This window comes from Sipha flava, unplaced genomic scaffold, assembly GCF_003268045.1.
Source record: "Sipha flava isolate LNK unplaced genomic scaffold, YSA_version1 180_pilon_pilon, whole genome shotgun sequence".
NCBI classification, from domain to species: Eukaryota; Metazoa; Arthropoda; class Insecta; order Hemiptera; family Aphididae; genus Sipha; species Sipha flava.
In genome coordinates, this window is record NW_020272187.1 from 968,690 (window position 1) to 993,367 (window position 24,678).

General features: G+C 37.6%; 1 protein-coding gene across 1 annotated transcript; it reads right to left on the minus strand.

Annotated features, from left to right (window-relative positions):
- Positions 1 to 369: 369 nt before the first annotated feature.
- On the minus strand, positions 370 to 22,546 carry LOC112680804 (centrosomal protein of 78 kDa). The gene is made up of 3 exons (XM_025551003.1): positions 22,413 to 22,546; positions 2,623 to 3,040; positions 370 to 1,502 (listed from the first exon to the last, which is right to left on the minus strand). Exons 2-3 carry the CDS (start codon positions 2,985 to 2,987, stop codon positions 731 to 733), a joined length of 1,137 nt encoding a protein of 378 aa, XP_025406788.1. The 5' UTR covers positions 2,988 to 3,040; positions 22,413 to 22,546; the 3' UTR covers positions 370 to 730.
- Positions 22,547 to 24,678: the final 2,132 nt, after the last annotated feature.

Genomic DNA, 24,678 nt, shown 5'->3' on the forward strand with positions numbered 1-24,678 from the left:
TCACCACCGACTCGTTCTTAATTAATTTTACGGATTGATTGGTTTAAACACTTAAAAATAAAACGCAACATTTCTATTAAAATTAAAAAACAACTTTAATAATACCTTAGCGTTAAACAAGGTAAATCCAAACATCCCATATTAAATATATAGTTTTTTCCGGTGACAATATATATCGCGTACAACTTGAGTGTGACGAAATCGGTTAAACATCGTATTTAACCGGGAACAGTTCGAATTGGTTATTGTACGGTAAACCGTGTTAGTTTTTCGATTTGTAAGATAAATGAATGCGAATCGAGTATAGCAAGTATACATATATATGTATATATAAAAAAAAAAAAATAGTGTCCTATATAAAGAGCCTGATGGAACCCTTGGGAAAGGAAAACGAGGGAATCGAAAGCTTTTAACGGGCAACGGTGTGTCGAATCGAATCAACGCATTTTCCGGACCGTTAAACCCAAAGGAGGCGGGGGCAGGGCAGGGCAGGTGAGGCGGAAGAGAGACGCGACTGTGTTTTCGTTTATTAACTTTTCGCGGGAAATCTGTTTCTGGCCGTGACCCTGCGGAGGCGCAACCATCGGAACGCGCCGAAAAACAAATCGAACTCAATCGCGTTGTTATTATCATTACTGTTATTACTACTATATAACGAAGACCGAAGGAACTTTTTTTTGTTTCCGTTTTTCGCCTCTCGTCGTCCGGCCGGCAGGCCCGCGCCTCGTCATCAGACCAGTATCGAGATGGACGACCCGCACGTCGCGGTCCTGTCGCGCTTCTCGCGCACCGACTTGGTCCACGTCCATCGTTTCGTCTCCGGGTTGCCCGCGTTGTTCTCGCACAGCCGGGCCATGACCGCGGCCAGCGCGCTGGACGACACGCGCTCGTTGTCCCGGACGTCCAGCACCACCAGCGTGTCGTTGACGGCCAGCGCGCACGCCGCCAGCCCGGCGCCGCGGTCCGTCAGCCCGCAGTTCTGCAGGTCCACCGCCTTCACGTAGTAATCGTCCTTGAGCGACTCGAACAGTTCCGCGACCCCGGCGTCGCCCAGCGCCTCGTTGTCGTTCAGCGTCAGCCGCCGCAGCCCGCGCATCGCCCCCGGGTCCGCGACCCTGTACCGCAACGAGTGCGCCCAACACTCCTCGTGCCGCTTGATCTGCTGCTTCTTGACCACGTCCACCAGCCCGCGGACCGGCGACGACGAGACCGCGGCCGTCAGCCCGCACCCGGACAGGTCGACCGACTGGATGTTGGGCTTGTCCCTGAGCACCTGGCAAAGGGCCAGGCACGCCGCGTCGCCGATCCGGCTGTATGCCAGTGACAAGTGCTGCAGCGTACTGTTGGCCTCAACGCCGGACACCAGCACGTCCACCGACCGTTCGTCCAGCCGCACGCTTTCCAGTTCCAGGTAGACGAGCGCCCGCGAGTTGATCAGCAGTTCGTGAATGGACGACGCGATCAGGGTTGCCACGTACAGTGTGCTCATCGCGGGCACGTTCCTGCGGAGTAACGAGTCCGGGTAACATGAGCACGGCGAAGGCGATAAATAGAGGCAATAACTACCTAGGTGGGAGTGGTTTATTTTTTAAGTGAATTCAAACATAAGAGTTCACGGACATCGCGAATGCAACAAAATAAAACACATATGTTAATAATGCGAATACTTGAATTTATCAGTTTTTGAGAATAATTTTTTGCGTTATTATACCTAATCTATAATTATGATATGAGTAAAACCATAGTTTTCTTACTAATCCAAATAGAGAACCTAGTAAGTTATAGCGTAAAAACATAAAACCTTAATACTTGAGTAATATTATTATATTTACGGACAATTTTAAGCAACGGGTTTTAAAAATCGAACCTTAATTTCATGTAAATACGTGAAAGCGTCTTTTACTCATAACACTTTGCCATAGATGGATTAGCTAACGTCTTAGACATTCTACTTTTTTATTCAGTTTTTATTAACGTTTTTAAATAATAGATTTTTCATTCAACAGCTATGTAACAGGTGAGAAAAAGAAATTTCCAAAAGGTACACTATTTCGAATAATCCAGTTTTTACTTTTATCTAAATAATACCAGTCGTATACTTCTACCTTTTAGTCTTAACCTTAGCCGTCACTAAGGGGTATCGAGGAGTAGCAAGGGTATCTTTTTGCTACCCTGAAAAAATGTTATAGATTTTAAAATCAAATTGGAAGTTTATTATTCAAGTGTGTACGAACATAGACCATCTATTATTGTGATTGTATCCAAAATAATTATATTTTGAGATAAGTCCAATACGGACAATAAGATAGTGTACACAATATACGTCATATCAAGATTTATGAAAATGTGTTGGCCAGTTAAGTAAGCCGGTTATCGTGTTAAACATTTAAAAATGTATTTTTTAACTTTTTAAAAATAAACTTTGCTACCCCAAAATTTAGATTTTAGTGACGCCTATAGTCTTACCAAAGAACCTACGAAATATGAATAAAATTTATCATTTCCATTATAAGTAGACCTTATGCGTAAACAATATTAAATGAATGATTGCTAAAATGGCTATTTTTTTTTTTCATATTTATGTGTAGTATATCTGAAGCCGAATTCTAGTTTATGACTCACTTCGGAGCTGCCATGACGCTAGATAACGTGTCAAAACCTACGGCCAAGTTTTCCACGTATCGTTTGTTTTTTATGCGCACGTGATGAGTACTGACGTCGGTGCTTAACGCTTCCATTGCAGCTTGCCATTCCTCGCCTTTCATACGATCGCCGTATACTTCCACGGAATTTGCTTTAACGTTCACTTTAACATAAGGCACCGGACGCGTCTTGTACTTTTCACAAACGGCTGCGTACGAAGATGCAAATGGATTGTCTTTCATACTTCCGATCGATCTCACAGATTTAATGGACACCAACGATTTCTGACTCCGCGGTGACGTCATAATCGTAGAAGAAGTAGATTTACATGATGGTATTGACATGGTGCTCGTTTGCAGGCTCGGATAGTCTTAGCGAATTCTCAAACGAAAAATATCTAAACACAGCGTTTATTTGTAAATTTAGTATGCGCACAGTTAAAATATCAGCGTACGTTTTATTAAGGCAAATGCTTAAAATAAGTTCAGTTATAACAACAAAAAAAAAACAAAAACTATCATTCGGAAATCATTGATAACCTGTTCTATATTTAACTCGTAACTATGACAACGTTTAACGAGGTATTTATCCGAACCGTGGAAGAGAATTTTTCCAAAGTTCACATCTTAATTTACGTTATACGCCTAATATTGCTTATATCATATTTGTATTATTAAAAAACTAATACTACGTTTTGTTTGATCCTCAATACACCCGGTCCCCAGTTTGTTGTTCATTTTGACGGTATTACTACCTATCTCTTTTAATAACAGCTTTCAACAACAAATTTCACGCAACACTTGATAAAAACCCTTCCAAGCTAAAATTTTCGTGAGAAACTTGCCACATTTTTTCCCGTCTTTCTTATTTATTTATTTTTTTTCAAAGACGATTTCCTTCGATATTACACGTTTCGCTTACTCGGTGGTGACAACCGGATTACATAATTTTCAACGGAAACTTCCTCGACCCTTGAATCGAATAAAAATAATATAACAAGAAAAAAAAAGTAATAATAATAATAGTGTAAAAAAAACCGAAACCGCCTTATCTTTTTACAGTCTCCCTATAATTTTGTGTTCATCTCTCACCAGCACGCATCAACGATCACCTCTCTCTGCCGCGTACATATATATACTCTACACTGCAGTGAGCCTTTCGTGCGAAACGTGTGTATTTTCTTTTCATTTTCATTCATAGTTTTTTTTTTTTTTTTATATATACATATATTCTTTTCCACCTTGTATTTTATTTTATCGCCCAAAGAATTTTAAATTATAAAGTTCTTTGTCATTCAAAGTGTTTCATTTGGTTAAAAAACACCGTTTTACAACGAGAAAAAAACACCATCGTGTTGCATCGCATTTTTTCTCTAAACTCCCTCATTCGAGTATAATGCATTTCCATAATTTTACATTCAACTGTGAACGACAAATAATATGGTACATTTGGAAGTATTCAGTTCTTGGCACTCAAGTGTACGAACTAATGCCAAAGAGCATATCATTATTTCGTTTAGCCAGGCTGTGCGTAGCGCCTAACAGTACGCGCGCGTAATACCCGACAACATTTTCACCCTGCCATTAAGACAGACATTTTATTGATATGATTTAACTGCATGTACGAATTTTGAAACTTCAGTAATCCCGCCAAATGTTATTTCTTCGGAGTTAATGGAGTTTGAGTAATTTTTATAGGTATCAACCGTATTGTACGAATAATGTATCTACGATGGTCCATTCGCGATTTTTGTCTAAATATTCGTTCGATATTTTCCCTGTCAACACAATTGTGTGTGAATGTTACCTAACCTTTAAACGGTTAATTTATATAAACTTAGCGTTGTACGGTTTTTCAAGTTAACTCGAACTTGTAATATTGTATCGAGAAATGCCGAAGATATCATATTAATATGATTGTATTGCATCGCTACACCAATAAGTGAACCAATAACCTTAACGACGTGGGATTTCCTCCGCATGATTTGTCCAAACTTTATTTATTTCACTTCGCAACGCAATAAAGCGGAAAATCCGTGGTACGCGAAATGTGCGTCGGTTTTGAAAAACGACCTCCGCGGAAGCATTGCGTTCCCTCGTCGGGATGGGTACTTTTGAAAATTATTTTCCATAAACCAGGATCGTTCCGCTGCGCAAAAGCTATAAAATCTCTACCATTAATTGCGCAGTTCCACAACGTGTGCTACACATTTTTACAGAACGGATGTGTGTGCACACACATACGATACACACATGATACGCGTGGTATCACTGCCGTCATCACTAACCAAAATCAGTGGCGGTTATACGGGGGGGGGGGATATGGAGGATAGGTCCCCCATGTGAGCCATGGGTTAAAACATTTTTTAATATATAATATAACAAAAACTATTTTTTTTTTAATTTTTGTAACCAAGAATGATACACGTATCTAACTTCATATCAAATTACGGATACACATCTCGTACTTATATCACATGACCCGGGATATAGCCGTAGAGTATTATTACTCTAAGAATACAGCTATTCTGAATACAGTTCTGAACACAAAAGGACTTAGCTTACGACTTACTTGAGAAATTCTATGGGTCAGGTAGGTATATAGTATAAATTAATCGTAGATAATAGTATATAGTATCAATAGATTTTAAGTTTTTTTTCTACTTTTTTTTTTTTTTATGTAGAAGCGATTGAATGGGCTTACCGTGTTGTCTGTTCATAGGACAATACAAGTGAAACCCGACGAAGGAATTGATGTGATGGCACAGTCATCAAGAAAATTAAATCTTGTTTCGTAAATTTAGTAGAATAATGAAGCTGATAAACGCGCATCGCGGCGGGCACGCGCGTAAGAAGAACGGGACGAGCGGTCGAGCGATGCGTGCCCGTCGTTTTAAGCTACGCGTCCATATGAAACTGATCGATTTTCGGTATCGCGTCCGCTGTTGCGATCGGATTTTTTTCCCGGCGCGATCTGAACTTCTACGAATTCGTATTTAAATAAATTCGAATTTAAATAACGTGAGCCGCTCGTCGGCAACCGTATGACGTCGTCCGCATCATTCGGAAAAGCAGTTGCATTTTCGTCGGCCGCGGGTCAGTGGACGCACTTGTACAAGTGACTGTACAAATGATTTCAAAATCCGTTTCATATCCGATATGATGATGTCATATATGTGTACATGATATATGTCACACGGACGCGTTAACACGTAACAGCCGCACCGGGACGCGCGTAAACACGTGTTAGCGTTCATTTGTCGTGCGGATGGGAAGCGAAAAAATGTGTTCCGGTAGCGCGTGGGCGTGTACTACCATGCGAAAAAAGTTCGTGTGCCGTCGTACGAGAAACGGTCGAAAAACAGTTTTAAATGACGAACGTTATCAAATGTGCGGAGATCGACGTCGCAGCAACGTCATAATCGAACGGCTTAATTTCCTGGAAAAAAATCGGCGTCTCGACGATAAATAATATCACCGGCACGTAACGCGGTGTACAACGATCGTGTGACAGCGGCGCGCGCGCACGGTTTTCGGCCGAGAAGAAAAGCGCAGCGGAGGGCGAGTGAGAACGAAAAAATAAAAGGAACGCCGTCGCGGTAATACTTTTTACTTTTCAATTTTTCTCCGGGTGTTCTCACCCCATCCGCCGCGGCGTCCGTACCGCGGGAATCAATCATACGCGCGTCAAACACATGTAAAACGATTTTCGGTGGCACCGACACATTCCTCCGAGGGCAAGTGTACGTGCGTGCGCGGCGTATCCGCGGTGGCGTGTAAAGGAGAAACCGAGAAAAAACGAATTTTTATCTTTTCCCTTTAAATTTAAAAAGATGATCGATTCATCATCGGGTGCGCGCGCGGTCGCCTCGCACTCCGCACGGGGGGCGTGAAAAAGTCACGACTTCTCCGTCTGTCTATCTGTAACCCTCTTTCCGTACTTCCATCTCTCTCTCTCTCTCTCTATCTCTTTCTCTCTCTCTAATGTCTTGTGCCGAGGTGAAATCACGTATATTATCATGGGGACGGTCCTACAGACGCGCGCGTATACGTAGAAATCCCGAAGGGGTCGGGCTGTTTTTGGTATTCGTATTTGTTTTTTTCATCCTCTTTCTCCGGCAGGGCCGTATATAATAATATGACGAATGTAGTTGAACGAAATAAAGACTCGGCGCGTTATAAATCCGACGGTAGCGTTTAAAAAACGGGTTGCATGCTTCTTTTTCCGGGCCTTTTAACTCGATAACTTCACATAAATCAGCGTCTTGCACGGTGCAAAGATGTCATCGGCGCAATCAACCGGAAAGCTTTCCTGCAGGACGGTGCACACTTGTATGTACATAATGTTTTCGGTTGAAATATAAATACAATTTACACGCGCACATAATACAGCAATCATATCGCCATAATCGATCACCTAATGCAATTTAGAGTGATTTTTTGCGATTCCGAGGGTTCGCTCTCGTTTGTTCCCTGTCGCGTAGGTCACTGCGCAGCTAAACGAATTTATGCAACAAGACGTCGCTGATGATAATTGAATCGTTCACGGTGAATTTGGTTTCCGGAAAAAAACCGATAAAAATATACAACATAAAAGCCGACCGATAAAAAATATTCTCAAAACATATGATAATTTTGAGTTGCGTACAAATGTATACGCACAAGTCAAAGGTTCACGAATTCGAACGCAGGCGCGTTGTTATCATGTAATATTCTAAAATATTTCCTTATTTATTTGGAGCTTTTATAGCTTTTACATCATTACATACGATAAAATATAACTCGTAAAATGTCCTGCCAATAGTTACGCGAATCATTATTATATTAATTATTATGATAGTCGTAGGAATATTGTAATACCATATTGTAATACCGTAAACGGTGTATTTCAGATTCTCATATGTTAATGCCGAACTATAATCGCCGTGTTGATCATTACGCACGGACAAATGATTAATTTACTTTGTAATTGACGATTGATTATTACGCATAAACATAATATATTGTCTGTAGGTAAACAAATGATGCAAAATCGTTTCGCGTTGGTTTGAATAGTTTACGGATCAATAATATAACGATAGACTTCGTAATGTGTTGGTTGTTGCGTCGAATCGATTTCAATAAACATTTAGAAATACAAAATAATTATATTTTCGAACAAATCAATTGGAAAAAGTAGAAAATATTATTGATTATATTTGTATGTTTACAGTAAACGTAAAAATGTACTTTTATATTTATTAATTCTACCGATATTATGTATGATTAATATCACACGTCGTGTCCGCCTTGTATGAAATGTATATATAGTTGTGAGGACTAAGGAGCCATTTGTTTTCATGAAAAACGTTCGGCTCCACAATGCGCACATGACACGATAATAATAATCATGGAATAATGATTGTAATCAATTCGATTTAATTTAATATATTACAGTATATAATGTGTAAGTTCGCTTCTATACCGCGCGGGACTTGGGGGTTTCACCCGTCATATTCCGATGCGTGTGCTCGCGGATTTATTCCCGTCGATCCTTATGGGGTTCCCGTATACCCTTTGGTCGGCGCGCGCGATTACGTCCACGGTAGCAAAACGACCGCTACAATTTATTGAAATTATATCGTTTGTTTGACCGGCCATTGCCGGACAATTGCAAAACGCATTTAAAATCCTGTGCCAATCGGCCTAATGGTCGGTCGACCGTAACTAAAACGCATAATAATAATATGTATTTACCAGTTGGACCTTATCTGCGTTTAAAATACGTCTAGTGCGATTTCGCATGGCACGGGGAGGGTAGGTAGACTGCACTTTGCGTAAGCCACAATTAACGCGATTTACATTTATGTTGTTATTATATCGTTTTCGCCAGACACACCCGCCGTGCTGTACAACCCGTTCAGCTCAGTTGACCAAGGCCCGACAATTAGTATTGAAAAAATGAAATAAAAATACAACCCCTCTCAATGGACAATGTCCACCCATGATAGATTTTGTCGCGTTGAAGTGATTTATCGCTTTGCTGCTATAACTATATATTTTTTAACGTTAATTTTTCGAACAAAGCATTTTATTTCTAAAACTATTAAAGAAATTGTAGTATACAATTTTAAACGAAGTTTAACGAATCGTTTAACGTTTAATTATAATGGTGATCCTATTCAGCAACGAGTCGAATAAAGCGGGACTCCTGCGCGCGTCGTGGAAATTCGATCCTTACGAATCCTAACGCACATTACGGTTGTATACCTACCCCGCGAGTGCCGTTTGTTTTTGTTGTCGATTGGTATCTCGTTAAGACATTGAAAAACAGGGTAAAACCGTCCGGACGACTGCGTATAAAAGGGTTACGACGGTTTAATAATCGTTTTTCATCGTGCGGGAAACGGGTCGTCGACGGGCGGCAGAACCTGTAGAGACCACGACCTGCTGCAGGGACCGGTGTAGCATAAAACAAATATCGTTTTTAATACATTTACCGTCACCGGAGAAACAAGAGACAATATTAATGGTCGTTTCCCGTCCAAACCACTGGTATCGTCGAGAGTTTTGGTCGTTTCTCGCGTCACACGACGTTAACCCTCAGGAGAGTATGTCAACAATAGATATATATTCGTATATTAAATTATGTGCGTTCGTACAATGTGTCTTCCCCTCCCCCCCTCTCTCTCTTCTTTACATCGTAATAATTATAATAATAATCGAAAACTTCATCAACACGCTCGTACGAGTGTGTGTGTGTGTGTGTGTGTGTGTGCGCGCGCGCGTATACGAATTTCAATTAATTATTATCGAATGACATTCCTTTGGCGTACGCGTTTTCCCGTACGTATTCCATACACACATTAACCTTTTGCGTGAAGAAAACGCTAGTGCGCTTTTTCACGTATGTGGCCAAAATGTTAATGAGTCAAAAGACAAGTCACGGGGCCCGAGGTTTTTCGACGCGCTTTGAAGACGCTGCGGAAAACACAACACTATTACGTTATACGTCGCGTTTGCGAGGGGAACGTTTTAATAAACACAAAACCCACGTGTACACTCGAATTACGAGTGCGCGAAACTCTTTATTATTATACTTCTATGTTATAACGCGGGATAATAGGACCCAAGCGATGTGTTAAACAGCTATAAATTAGTCGAAAAATGTGCCGTTTTCTTCGTATAATATGCGCCGCTACAGCGCGTGTGTGTTCCTATCGTTTTAAATCCGTTTTTGTTAATGTTACAATATCGTCCCCTCACGTCAAATTAAAATGTACTGGCACTCATACTGCTACTAAGCTATAATATAGGCCTACGAACGGCATCGTATTCTTGCAAAAAGTTTCAGTACATGGTATACGCGTGTGCGTAGTCGAATTTCGCATTTCTACAAACGAATATTGCTTGTACCGAAGAACATTAGTTTTTACAGCATACGTCTCAACGTATAGCTATTATTCCAACGGTAAAATGTCGGGAAAGTTTCGTTACGAGGACACGGTTTAAATTTGTTATGTTGATAATGAGCACCGGGAATTATAATCTATGTCAACGCGTATGATGAACAAACGTGATTATCGTTAGGCTTATTATTTGTCACGATGTTGGTAAATTATATCGCTTTGTGTACACGTAGCGTGGAAAAAAAGACGTTGCATTTTATTTGTTTTCGAAACTACTTAGATGTACAGTCTACAAATACAATTTTTCATGTTGTGTACTAGGTAAATAAACATAAATTGTATTATATTGTGCGATGCGACGGAAAAAATAAATACATTTCCACCGCAAACACACATGTTGTTTTGTCCATATTTTACAATATTTTTAGTTGCAGCTAGAATTTATTGTGTATGCGTATTTTTGGCCACTCCGTCTGTGTATGTATTGTAAATCATTATTAAAATATTACTCGCATAAACAACTGCTGCATAACCACCACACGTGTTGTTTTGTCAAACGTATATATCACGGAGCTGGCGATTGTTTAATGAAAATAAAACTGGATAATATTTATATTATCATTTTTTTTTTTCGGTAGAATATTTTTGTGTAAACAAAGTATGCTATCGTATTAAATCGCGTCGAGGGGTGAAAATATTACCGACTGATATAATATTACATGCAGTACTGCAGTTGTTTGAATGTAGTTATTATTTTCCCATCAATGAATGTTTATACCATTGTTTTATCACTTATCGGTGCTCTCTCATTACGGTGGCCATGCGATTTTTGAATTAATTCAACGTGAAGACACCAATCGAAACCTATACATGTATGGAAATTAATTCAGTTCATCACGACAAACCACCATTACGTGCTGACCCGAAGTACTCGATCTTCCGTCGCGCGATCGTATGTGTGGTGACATCATTAGCCGTCTCTTTTTTTTTTCTATTTTCGTGGTCTCGTCAAAGGGAGTAACGCTCGGTTGGATACGCTTGGATACATTGACATTTTACGGTTTTGCGATCACCACATATTATTATATTATGCACCTGCTGCTGTTACTCGGACTGAAACACTGTTTTTTTTTTCTCCCTATAATTTCTACGAAACAGGTTCAAAGTTTTCGAGGAAAGTACACGGAACAGGAATAGTATTTGCATGTGTAGTATATATAATGAAAAACGTACAAATGTCGGTGAATTGTGGAATTTATCGGCTGATCTCGCAAACTGTATAAAGCTCGAATTATGGAATTTTATCAATCATGCATTGATGCAATCCCGAATGGTTTACAGTTTTTCTGATCAGTTAACGTAGTTAAGGATTCTGCAAACGAAGGTTGCATATTTTGGAGTAATCAAGTTACAAAAAGAAATACGTCGAAAGCCAGACAGTTAAAACTTCGTTATTTTAAAAACAATTTAGAGTACAATAAAATAGTAGATAAAATATACCTTTTACACATGTATCAACTTATAATAAATAGTTGTAGTTGTTTATGTAGTAGTTATAAAAGATAGTATAGAATTTCGTAGAACTGCCGAAACGATTCGTCATTGATGTATTAAAATATTATCGTTCCAAGGGCGGAAACTACATTGTAGTCAACATTGTACATCGCCATTGTTGGCCTACGGTTTAATATGAAATTGCACGCGCGAATTCACCAAAACAACGGCAATTATTCGGTGACATTCTGTATTCTTTGAAAGGGTTGATAAAATAAAGATATTTCGGTTTCTTTAGACCTAAACTGAAAATTCATTCGTTCAAAGCCCAAAGGAATGTTTTCTGTCACCGAGGCTTTTGGAATTTCATTTATGCACATAAAATCGCTTAAAATTGTAATACAAAGGTCGAGAAAAATGTTAACCTTTACAGCAGTAGTTGTAAAATACGACCGACCGGAAATTATTATATTTTAAAATATTTTAAAACCATCTTTTAACCACTACGGTTTATTTCTGACATTAGTTTTAAAGTGTAATGAATAACTTTTAAACATAATTTTCAAAAACTCGATTCAATCTCGAGTCATTAATTTTTATAAAAAACATTTACTCGTATTTCTCGTTTTATTATTACATAAAGTTTCTAATTGCTACAAATACATTTTCAAAGATTTTATCTCGTAACTTTTACTGTACAATACACACAACAAAGACATATTTAAAAGTTTTAGCAATTTAATGTTTCTACAACGATGATTCCAATAAAAGAAATACTGTTCTAATGCGGTTAATCTTCTCAAATTTAATTTACAGTTTTAAGGACCATTTTTCAATTATGTTGCGATAACAACTGAAAAATGCGGGTTCAATAATTAAAACTGGTTAATTTCGACTTTGTAAATAATGTTTTTTTCCCTCTTGTAGTAACTATACTTAGTGTCCGATGAAAATGTAATAAATATCGGATGATGTGAAAGGGTTTGTGAGCTTTATTTTGTTCGAGAGCATTAGGAAGCTAATCTTCCTTGATAATATAAAAATTATAAACAATAGACTGCACGTGACGTTTAACGAAAAACTCAGATTATGATTGACGTGATTGAATGAAAACCTAAAGGGCTATACAATAAAAAATAGTAACTTTTAACGTTTAATATTCTTTATGAACATTGTTAAAAAAAGATCGATTTTTTTTCCTATTAAAAAAAATATACTTATACAACTAATCAATAAAAGCTCGTTATTATTGTTTATCATAATTAATTATACGTTGAATTTTTTTTACTGCTCTTTTATGTGTCTTAGTCGAACCTTATTTTATAAATAATAGCGTGCTTTGTTCTCTCCAATCTGTTTGTGTTTGTTATATTTAAGAAATGCATTGAACTCGGTAACTTAACTGATAGGGTATATGGTGTTTTTAATCGGTTAATTATAATAACTTGGATCATAAGTAATTTACTTAAAACTATTGTCTGTATTATTTTGAGTGTATCGATTTATGATTGTTTGGAAATTTCCACTGTCCTTTCACGAACGTAACATTTAAAACCGAACAATAAGTTTATACATCGATATGATGCATTTTTTTAACATACGGATGTATGAGATTTTAATATGTATTATCACTGCAGTTCTGCTATCGTCACTGTTTGTATCACGAGATCACATTATACATGTGAACGTGACTTATTCTTGCTTCTTTAACGACTGTTTAACAAAGTCATATAACACGATCACGATTCGAGAATTATTATTACACACACATTATTGCTCCTGCGGCTTTTATACATTTTATTTTACGATCGCTGGTCAAGGAGCTGTTTTTACTGTATCGTTTCACTCTAAACGTCAATCGGCCATGAATTTATTTATTTCCCCACGTGTAATTGTATACATTGTGTGCGTCACGGGCGTAAAAACTGAAAATGACCATTGAATAATATTATAACGATCCCGCGCAGCAGTCGTAAATATTGGAAGAGTGTGTGTGTGTGTGTGTGTGTGTGTCGAAAAAGTCACTTGTTCGGGAGTTTACGATTCGCTTACCGAGTAGTGGACGGTGCGTTTTCGGAAGAACAATAAACAATAACAATAAATATAATAAAAATAAAATCGGGGGAAAACAATATAATGTCCGTTCATGTGAGAAATCGGAGAGCGTTGGTAACAAACGGTTGTTAAAAGTGAATCAATCAATCGATGTCACGCGAAACATTAGTGTGTATATGTACACGCTTTTGGCAGAGAGGTTTTCGAAAAATTTGAAATGTCATGGTGGCACCCAAAACGATTCAATACCAATAATCGTCTTTCCTTTTAAAATCGTTTTCAACATGGATTTTGAACATCGGTTCATTGGTATAACGTCAAAACGGGTTTATATTTTCTTTAAATTCGTTGCACCTTATATATATATATATATTCAATGTTTTCGTTTCGTTTTAAGTGTGCATTATTTTATCCATAAAATATTCAATAAAATAAGACAATAGTTCAATACAATGTGTTTCTGTTGTACGATGTATCATGTTGATATTTTCATAGTAATAATGTTTTCAATAGAAAAAAAATTCAATATTTGAAAATATATTAAAAACATGTGCAATAATCCAATGGATATACTCGTGTCTGCAATGTATTTGTTCTTACACATTATACTATCCTCGAACATTGTTTCATCCATTAAACTTTTCACAATTTTTGCAATTCATTTAAACACTTAAGATTTGGAAATTGAACTCATATAATATACACCATGATTATATACCGATTATATGATTGTAATCCAGAAATATATGCAAGACATAATATTTTTGTTGTTTAAAGCGGGTCAAGTAGTCTAATGCAGCTGCAATTTATTATTACTTGTGTTTCCCACTTCGGTAAACTGCTAAATCAAAGAGAAACCACGAAGTGTACTCGTTTTTCATTACAAAATGTTATGCACGGTAGTTGACTTTCTCTATATTAGGTTCGTTCGAGCTTTCGGTAGAGTGCAGAAGGGTTGAGATTTCCATCCACATGGATAGAACATGTATACGTATATACTCGTATTTATATACAATATTCTCTTTCAGTCGTACAACAGATGGCCGCAAATGAATATTATACATAATCCCGCCCTCCCGGCACAGTCTCCTACAATAACTTCTAAAGGATTTGCGGTTATTCGAGATCGTTATCATTGTCGTTCACTATAAAGGATACACGTCCTGTGCGCGCGTATTTATCGTTGTTTATTTGTATAGGTGAGCGTTCTACCGAATGAGCTCAAAAGGTTTTCCAGCATGCGAGAATTAACGGTTACACGGCCGAACTCGCACCGCCGTTATTCGGAATTCTAAAACGTCAAAGTTGTACAAGTCGCACATGGCGATAACGCGACACTAATCAAACGTAGCCGATAAACGATCCCTTTCGAAGGTCATCGTACCGACGGCGTTCGTTCTATCCTTTTTCGAATATCCTTGCGGATCATGCGAAAAAACGCCACGGCACCGATCGTATAATATGTATATACGTATACCGATTACAATATCGCGTTCGCGCGCGTAATTCAACAGTTTTATACGGTCGAGAAACGGAGAGACTAACAGATAGCCCGTTTCGTTTGATTCGATTCCTCGGATGTTTATTGTACGACGTACTCAACGTGATATTATTCGGATTGCAATTCGTTTTATAACGCCGTATCCGCGTATGCGTGCGGGTGATCCACGTTCGGTCATAACTCCCAGTCATCTCATTATACGCCCCCCCCCCCCCCCGCGCGCGAAATCGAAAAACTGTGCCATATCAATGTGCAGAGCAGAGCCCCCACGTGAGTGCGTATACTCATACATACGCACGTATACATGTATGTATATAGTTACGCGCGTACACGTCTGACGATGAGTGCTTTGCATGTAAATTCGTCTCGTAACATGTGCCGATAAAACAGCGGCGTACGCGTATCATCTGATAAAATTAACTAAAAGAAAACGCGAACAACCCATTTCACCCGGAGTTCGTATACTCATGTATATATATGTATGTGAGTATTCCAACGGGCCACGGGTAATAAAAAAAAAAAAAAAAACGAAAAAGAGCTGCAACCCCTTGGCGCCGTTCGTTTTCTAAAGAATTGGATTTCTGGTTGAAAATTTCGCGGAATTTCAATTATTCCTCCGTCGGCTAAATGACACACATTTCCGCTCGACCCCGTCATCGTCCTACCCGCCGCAACGGGCTGGTGTGTAATAAGGGTGTTCGATAGAACATATGGGATAGTGTTTTTTTTTTCGTATTTATTTTTACGAATGCTTCATTTGCATCTGCGACAATTTATTGACAATCCTCCGAGCTCAATGGACCGATCGTCATAAACACAGCTCGAGGGATCGATTAGCCATCGGCACATAAATATTCTCCATCCCCCTCCCTCGTTGTTTACGTTCCGCAATGAATATCGGTTGACGAGAGTTCCTCGCTTATTTTTTTTCCGGATATTGACTTTCGAATTTTTTTAAGTGTCGCTGCGTATAAAAGTTTTATTAGGTTATTGTTTAGCTGCACGTCCTCGTCGCGATCCGAGCAATGCGAAGTATCGAACAATTATGTACTATGTTTACGTGAAATTCGTTAGACGTTATCTTAATGATATCGCCGCCGACGTGAAACATTTAGTTTTTACTAAAATCACAACAGATTATGCCAGAAACGTTATTCGTTTTTCCTCCCCACGACCGGTGTGCGCGAAATAAATCAGCGAGCGACCCAATACGAATGTACCACGGCGGGAATTTTTCACGTACGACTTATCAGCGTAATTATTCGCAAAAGCCATTATTATCAATCGATTAATTGTTTAACATTAGGTACCGCGTGCATTATATTAATTGAAAATATTGCTATCGTGCGTAGTATCGGTTTTAAAATGTACGCGTCGTGTATTTGAACAAAGATGATTTACATTGTAAACGTTACAAAAATTACCTTATACGAATATACATCTAAACCGTATTATAATGTTTACACAGCCTGTCCAACGCTACGGCCCGCGCGTCCGGATCCCATATTCTGGTCCGCATTAATTAAACCGTTATAGCGCAATAATTCATAGGCCGAAATCGTTTTTGCGATAATTCCGGTCCCGCGATGCTATACATCATGTACGGTAGTCCGACGCGCATGCAAAACGATGATGAATGTTTAAATAGTATCGTCGCTGTTGTTGTTGTTGTTTGCTCGTATCTATTCGGTTAATATTTCGATCGGGCTTGTTTGGATTTATCGGCTCATTATTTAATATATTCATGTGCGTGCGGCCGGGCCCGCCGAAAACCCGTGAATGATGCACGCAATATCCAGAGTAATTACAGTTATTATTGCATTAATCAGCCCGCCGAACGCGCACCGCGAATAAATTACTAATGACCTGTTATGCACGTCGACGGGTTAAAAATTAAACATTTTTGTTTTTCCGCAACTCGTAGTGCGCCGACGACGTTAATTTTGATTAAACGCCCGCGCCGTCCGCCACAACGTTTGATTGTTATTATGCACTTGTTATACTACTGTTCCCGACCGGCCGGGAATCGTGTAACTGCTTATACAAGCATGATGTATCGTCGTTAATTTGGTCTGCGTTTCCAGTACGGATAATGATGTGGAAAAATCGAAATACGCGATTTGATTTTCGACAAAATCCTAATGCGAAAACAATCGAACGTTTTGCAGGGTATTGAAATCGAGCAAATATGTCGGTGAAGGGGAGGGGGTGTGTTGCATTTGCCCCTCTCCTTTCGAAACGAGAAGTTTTCGAGATGTGAACATGTCGCACGCACGTATCTCGTACATAAACCGGTGATTTATCGCGTCCGGCGGCAATGTTAATGTCCGGCGTAACGACTGGACCGACCCTGGAAGATCCCGGCGATTTCGTCGCCGAGCTGGTGGCAAGACTACGCGTGGGATAAAATAAAAAGGTTTGATGATACATTTACGCGCATACATTATATCTCAGTGGTATAACGAAAAAAGAAAAAAAAAAACCGTTCATCATAAAACCAATGTTTTACGTTTATGAAACCATTAGACGTAATGTTTGGTTTCAGCGAGTGTAATATTTACAATACAAGGACGAGGGAAAAAAATAAAAGAAAAAAATCTCGGCTTTTAGACACCAGCGCGCAGTGTGTACATATATATAAATATATATATATATATATATATATTATATTATGTGCACGCGGGAGTACATTTTTTTAACGGTTGTCGTGATATTATTATTGCAAATAACGAATTTTAATGCGACGCGGAGGGCGGCGGCCAGTGTTACGACTCGCCGCATTAATGCGAACTGGCTGTGTACAGCCGTTAAACGATCGCCGAGTTATCTTCGTTTGGGTGTTTTATGATTTCGCGAATTAACTGCCGACGGCAGTTTTACTGGGGAAAATTGCATTTTAACACACGTCCCGACGACGGTCGTTAAACAATTGACTCCTATTTACCGGGCATTTTCTTTAATATATATTTATAACTCTGCGTGCGGGGTAGGAGAGGCAGGGGGCGCGTCGTTTTATGAATACGGGCGACGTTTGTTCTTCAAACAAGAGTGAATGGACGAGGGTTGAGGGAGAACGACGGACGGATGATGGCTCCGTTGGTTTTCGACTTCTCGGATTCGACAGTAAAAAGACGTCTTTAAGTGCCGACGCTAAGAGAAAATTACCCATTAACCGGTAACGGGGTGTTTATGGCCCGAAAGTCTGTGACTGCTGTCAGCTGACTGCTGCGTAGGTCAGATAACGAAAGCTCAGAGCGATCCGTCGTTCCGTACATCTAATATATGCGCGCAAATGCATTATGGTTTTATTAGTGCGGTTTTGAAGTCGGATCACGTAAAACAGTTTAATACACTTACGTGAGCGTTGTACAAACAAATGGAATATTATATTATTAATTTACTTCTGCAGTTAAAGTTTTTACTTTTGATTAACACTATGCACCGTTAAAAGGTCTTCGGAATGAGATCCGTGTTTGGAAAAATAATGATATCGGTTTGAGCACATTCCTAATAAAATATCTAAAACGTTTACTAATGTCCAATAATTCATGCGATAGGCTCTACTGGAACAATATGTGAAAAGTAAACGATGCGATCGTCTTACGTCGACTGGAGAACGGAACCGAACATAATACTGGTATGTACAAATAAATGTCGAGACTCAAATACATATAAACTGGTATAGTTGCGAATTGATATTATTTTTTTTTTCCGATAATATAATTTGTCATTATTTGATTGCACTTTATGGCTCATGGAGTTTATGTTTAATTTAGTATACTGAACTTTAAATAATCCATTTGACATTAATCTCAATCAGTAATTACCATTATTATATGAATAATATTATAGAGCCTTATACAGGGCACATAAATATACATATATGAATCTTACCGTGAAAAATATTTTCTAGAAAAGGGTTGAACCCTCAATCATCTCTAAGCTACACGATCTCGTATGTGCTATAACACTAATAACTATACATATGTGAATAGTATTGCACTATTGTAACAGTCGCGGTCGAATTATACCGATTTGGCGCGATCACGTTTGTTTGGTTAAATTATCCCCGCGATACGGTTGTTCTAGGACTGGGGTGAAAAATGATCTCGTCTATCGGTTTACAATTTTTGAATTCCATACATACACACTACTACTAATTCTACAGTGCTGCGTGTCACATCGATCATCACGTTCATCACGAAAATCGGTCACGGTGGCATACCGACGTCAAATTAACATTATTTCGAAAACCAATACAACCCCCGACCCCCGTCCTCCGACCACTGTACCTCGAGCGACGCCGTTAAACTTTAACAGTCACCGTCATCATCCGTCTGTCCGATCGCGCTCGCCTGAGCAACCCTTCCGACAACACAATACGATGTACACTACCGGTACACGTTGTACTGCGCTGCAGTGCGTTCTGGGCGCGTTAATATGTGAAATCCTACTCTTGCACTTGACTCGAACGCAGCCGATACGACAATAGTACAATAATATGGTAATTTACGTGACTGGAAACGCTCGTGTAACAGATGGCCGATTAACACGTCTGGCCGCAGATGGATGATGCACGAAAAATATCCTACGGCGAAAAGGGTGTTGACTTTTGTAGCCGCGGTGTCGAATGATTGACAAGTGTGGATGCGCGAACGCGGAACAACGGACCACTGTTGTACGCGCAGGATACGCGGAGAATCGACGACTTAGAAATCGTTTTTTTTTTTATTATTATTATTATTATTATTATTTCCTACTTCCCGTTTTCAAAACGATTTCGCACGGACCCTACATTATTCGCGGTACACATAATACTACATCTAACATAATCCGATCTTTTATGCGCGACCGTCCGAGCAATTGTTGTACACATGAGAAAAAAGGGTTGTAAAAAATGCATCATCTAATAGTGAACGCTTCACGGATTTCGAAAATTTCCGGGTCCGGAACGGTTCGCGCATCGCCAGCGAAATTTTGCATGCGCTTACAACAGTTCACGTGCGCGTAATTCACTTATACGTTACACAATAATCATGTATTGTCGAGCCCAAGACATTTATTGGCACTGGGCTAAAAGGTTCGAATAGGTTTTTTGTTTCTAATTCTTACGGGCCGATGTATACATGTATACACATTGACGGCCGTTATTGTCCGATACCCAATCAAATGTAAATGATTTGTTGCCGAGCACAATATAAACGATACATTTTTATATCATATTATATTCGCGCGCGCGTACAAAGGGTTTTTAGCGGATAACAATTGCATCGCAGCTGCATATTTGACAAAATCGAGTTAGGCATTGGTACGCCACGTGCGACGCGCAAACCGTACCAAAAAGCAGTGTGTTATTATTTTTTTTAAGTAAAATCTTCCTTCGTAGCATGATGTACAAACATTTATGCGCAAAAGAGCTGCTTCTATTTTCAATAAATGACCGAAATCACTTACGCACTTGGAATGAAATGAGTTCGGCATGACGTTCGATTTCGAAAGCCATGTAGAATTTAATTTACATAATGACACTGAATATTTATTATGATTTATACAGATAAGTGCCAGAGGCGTTCGATTACTTATGTAGTTATGTGCAAATAACATAATAATGTTTCAGTTGGAAGTCAAAAATACAACGTAAACGTATATTTTACACGCCTAATGGTACTTATAATGATTGAGTGCTCGTTGAATTCAAGCTGAAATAAACGCGAAAAAAATTTTTTTACTGACGTTTACGATTACCATCGCCAGACTAATAAAACGCATGTGGACCAGTACATTTTTTTAACTAGTTATAATATAAAGAAGCGTACAATTATTAACTAAAAATCCTAAAGAAAATTGATATTAGAGTGTAAATTATTCAAAAAACTGTCAAATTATTGAAATAATTTGTTTCAAAATAATGTTTACATTACAGAAAATATTTACCATTGAAGCCTTTAAAATTATTTTGTTTATGATATGAAAAAGAAAAATAAATAAAAGTTTTTAGTTAAAAGAATTTGAATACTGAAAAGAAAGCTAAAAGAGGTATGTTTGGAGGCCAAAAGCAGCTTGGTTTAAAATATATTTAATCATTAAAAGAAACAGAAATATAATTTTATATTCATTTATAAAATGAAAAATAAAGATAATCATGGATTTTAGTAATTTCAAAATATTTACGTAACAAATAATAATTTATTATTGCTAGTTTTAAAAATATAAAATTTAAAAAAGAAAAATTACAGCTTAAGAAACTCAAATTTTATTAAAATTGTTATAACTTTGATCATTAATCAAAATTTAATTTTTTCTATAATGAACAAAAAATTAGAAGAAGTCCTAGGGAGAAGTTTGATTTATGTGAAATGTAAATAAATTATTTACTAACTAAAAAACATAAGCAAAATTAAAATTAAAATTTAGAATATTAACTATGAAAAAAAAAATCACAAATTAATAAAAGATAATAATTGATTTAAGTTATTTTAAAATTATATTTACAATACTAAGAATATTTAATTATTGGTTGCTTAATAATATATTGTTTAAAACAAATAATTTATTAAAAAAATCTATGATCAAAAAAACATAAATATAACTAAAATAATTATTACTACCTATAACTTTTATTTAAAACGAAAACATTTAAATACTGGAAAAAAAATGAGTAAGTATCTCTTGACACATTGAAATCATTTCAGTTTTTTCTAAAGTAGGTTAGTCGGCATGCATTTATTAAATTGCCAACTCGGTAGCTCATTTTATCAAAATGCTGATTAATGTAAGGGAAAGGGGACGCCAAAAATATAATAATTTGTACTTTTGCATGCGTACATAACGTCTCATATTTTTTATTTACGAAATTTCAATAGCTTTATAAAAGACGTATTTATATTTTGATGATGTACTGACTTTTGAATAGCTAAACTCTAAACGGTGGAAAATAAATTAGTTATCTTCCTCCCTAAATTACGCCACTAATAGAAGTGAGAGGCAATTTAATTTAGAACGAAATTTAAAAAAAATGTTTACTTATTAAAATGAATATAGGTAAGTATAATTGAGATATATATCATGTAGGTTAAACCAAAAAATATATTAAATAATCATAAAAAATTAAGGAAATAAAATTGAAAATGAGTAATTATTATTATTTATTAAGAGAAAAAATCGAGAACTAAATGAAAGAAAATTGTAGTTATATCAAAATATTATTTATAAAATCGAGAAAACTTAATTATTGCTAGCTATACGAGTTTAATGGTTAAAGATTAGGATTAAAAGTTCTAGAAACATAAATTTAATTTTTCTTACAATACTTAGAGATGTTGTTTATAATACCTGTAGTTTGTAGGCAATATTAAATATGTTTGTGAAACTCGTAGTTCCCTTCAATCTAGATTGGCTTCTTGTTTACAGCCGTTTTCACTTCACCGGTATAAAGAAAACAAATAAATCATAAAATTATTCAAGTATACTATAGTGATTAAAGACAAATGATAAATAGTTCTTTTTTTCTTTTTTTTTTATATATTAAGCAAAAACTGAATGAAATGTAATTTTGTAAAATGAAAATATTCATTAAATGATTATAGAATAAAACGAGTAACATTGGACATAGATTACTTAAATTAAATAGTGGTACCAACGCAGCAAAAAAAAAGCATGAAAATAAAATTTATTACAATAAATTATACATATGGATTGCATTAGTAAATGATTCCATTGGATATGGATAATCGATATAGATAAATCATCGATTTCAACGAACATTTATGTGTATATAAATGTATTGATAATCTACTATATGGTATTACATTTATTGAATAAAAGCATAGTATAACAATTATTATTATTAATAATAAAATAATGAAATATGGTTATAAAATAACAATTAAATCAATTAAAGTGTTTCTTTAATTTCTTATTTTTTAATTTTTTTTCTGTGAATACTAACTTCAAAGGTTCAAGTTCAATTCTATTTATGTTCTTGTAGTGAGTAAATGATTTATTTGATCGCACCAAAATATCAGAAGACCTCTTTTAATTATTACATATATTTCAATGTTTTAATCTTAACTCTAACTAAAAGTTTACTTTTTTTAATGTAAGTTATCCTTCCCTCACTTACGCCACTGAGTCGGTCCTTGGTCGCCCCGTGAAAATTCATTAAAGATTGTACTTGTGTGGGCTACAACGAAATTCAATACATGTACATCATAGATATTTCGCAGTTAAAGTTTTAAGAGGAATACAATGATATTTTAACTTATGGATTATTACTGAACATTCTGAATGCTCGACGAATCGATAAAAAAACAAAGTCGGTGATAAAAATGAAATTCGAGCCGACAATTGAGATTCAACAATTACAATCGTTACATCATCAGCGTCCGGTGACCGATAAAATGTTTAACCGCACGCACCGCTATATCGTCCAGGGGTTGCAAGAGAATTCGTTATTGAAAAAGGGCCGTCGCGGGTCCGTCGGTAAAACGACTTTGTTTCGCTTAGCGTTTTTTTTTTCCGTGCTCCCTCGAAGTATTGTTTTTTAATTACTGCGTACATACCGTTCGCCTTCGGTGTTGTACCCGCGCACACTGCAGGCGTCGCATGACCAGAGGGTCCACCGATTTCCGTTCCGCCGAGCACGATAATGGATTTTAATTAACCTCGACGACGATCGGACGGAGGTGGGTGGCGATACAACCGTAGTAGACCGGGATCCGTAGGGGTCGTTCCCTGTGGCCCAGTGCTGTGCAGTACGTACACGTATATAATAATAAGCTGGTCGGCTGTTTTAATATTGTACCGGACAATATTGACCTATCCTTTCGCGGACCTACCCACGTGAATACGCGCACGGTAGCGTACGGCAGGGTTCGGTTTGGGTTATTTCACTGTACCGGTGGATTGATACGAAAATCAGCCGAAAAAATCATCAACATCGAAACCTTTTTAGGACGAAGACATGTCGAAGGGGAGCGGGTTAGAACCCTGGTATTCCCGTCACTGAACACACACTCGAATAATAAATACAACATGATAAGTACACCGGTACACGCGTGTGCACGTGATGGCTTCCGCGTTGGATGAAATCGTGAAACCGACGAATGTTGAACGATGTTTTTCGATCGTCGTTATTTTCTGCCCGTTTTCCGGACGCGAATAATAATTATTTCGCGTAGTGGAAAAGTGGCTGTTAATATTTTCATTTTTTTTTTTTTTTTCGTTCGCCGTGCGCATTTCGCGATACGGACTGTCAATACGCGTGCACCTGTCGGAAACGCGTACGTCATAAAATGACATGTGCAGCGCGGCGTTTTTCCCGACGAGTTGACTTCCCTCCGTCACTCGGGTGCGCGAAAAAGAAGAAAATAGACGATTGTTTCGCATGACGTGTTATGACAGGCGTAATGAATGAATGAATGAAAAAAAAATTTAGAACACTACAACTGTGTCCGTCAATACATTTGCGTGCCGTATTGTGTTCGGTAACTGTAACTTTTAACGCGTATGACACGATCCGCCGAGTTTAAACTAATTTCATTTTTTTTTTTCCATTTTTTTTTTAACAGCTCCCGCGGGTGGTTATACTCTGTCGCCA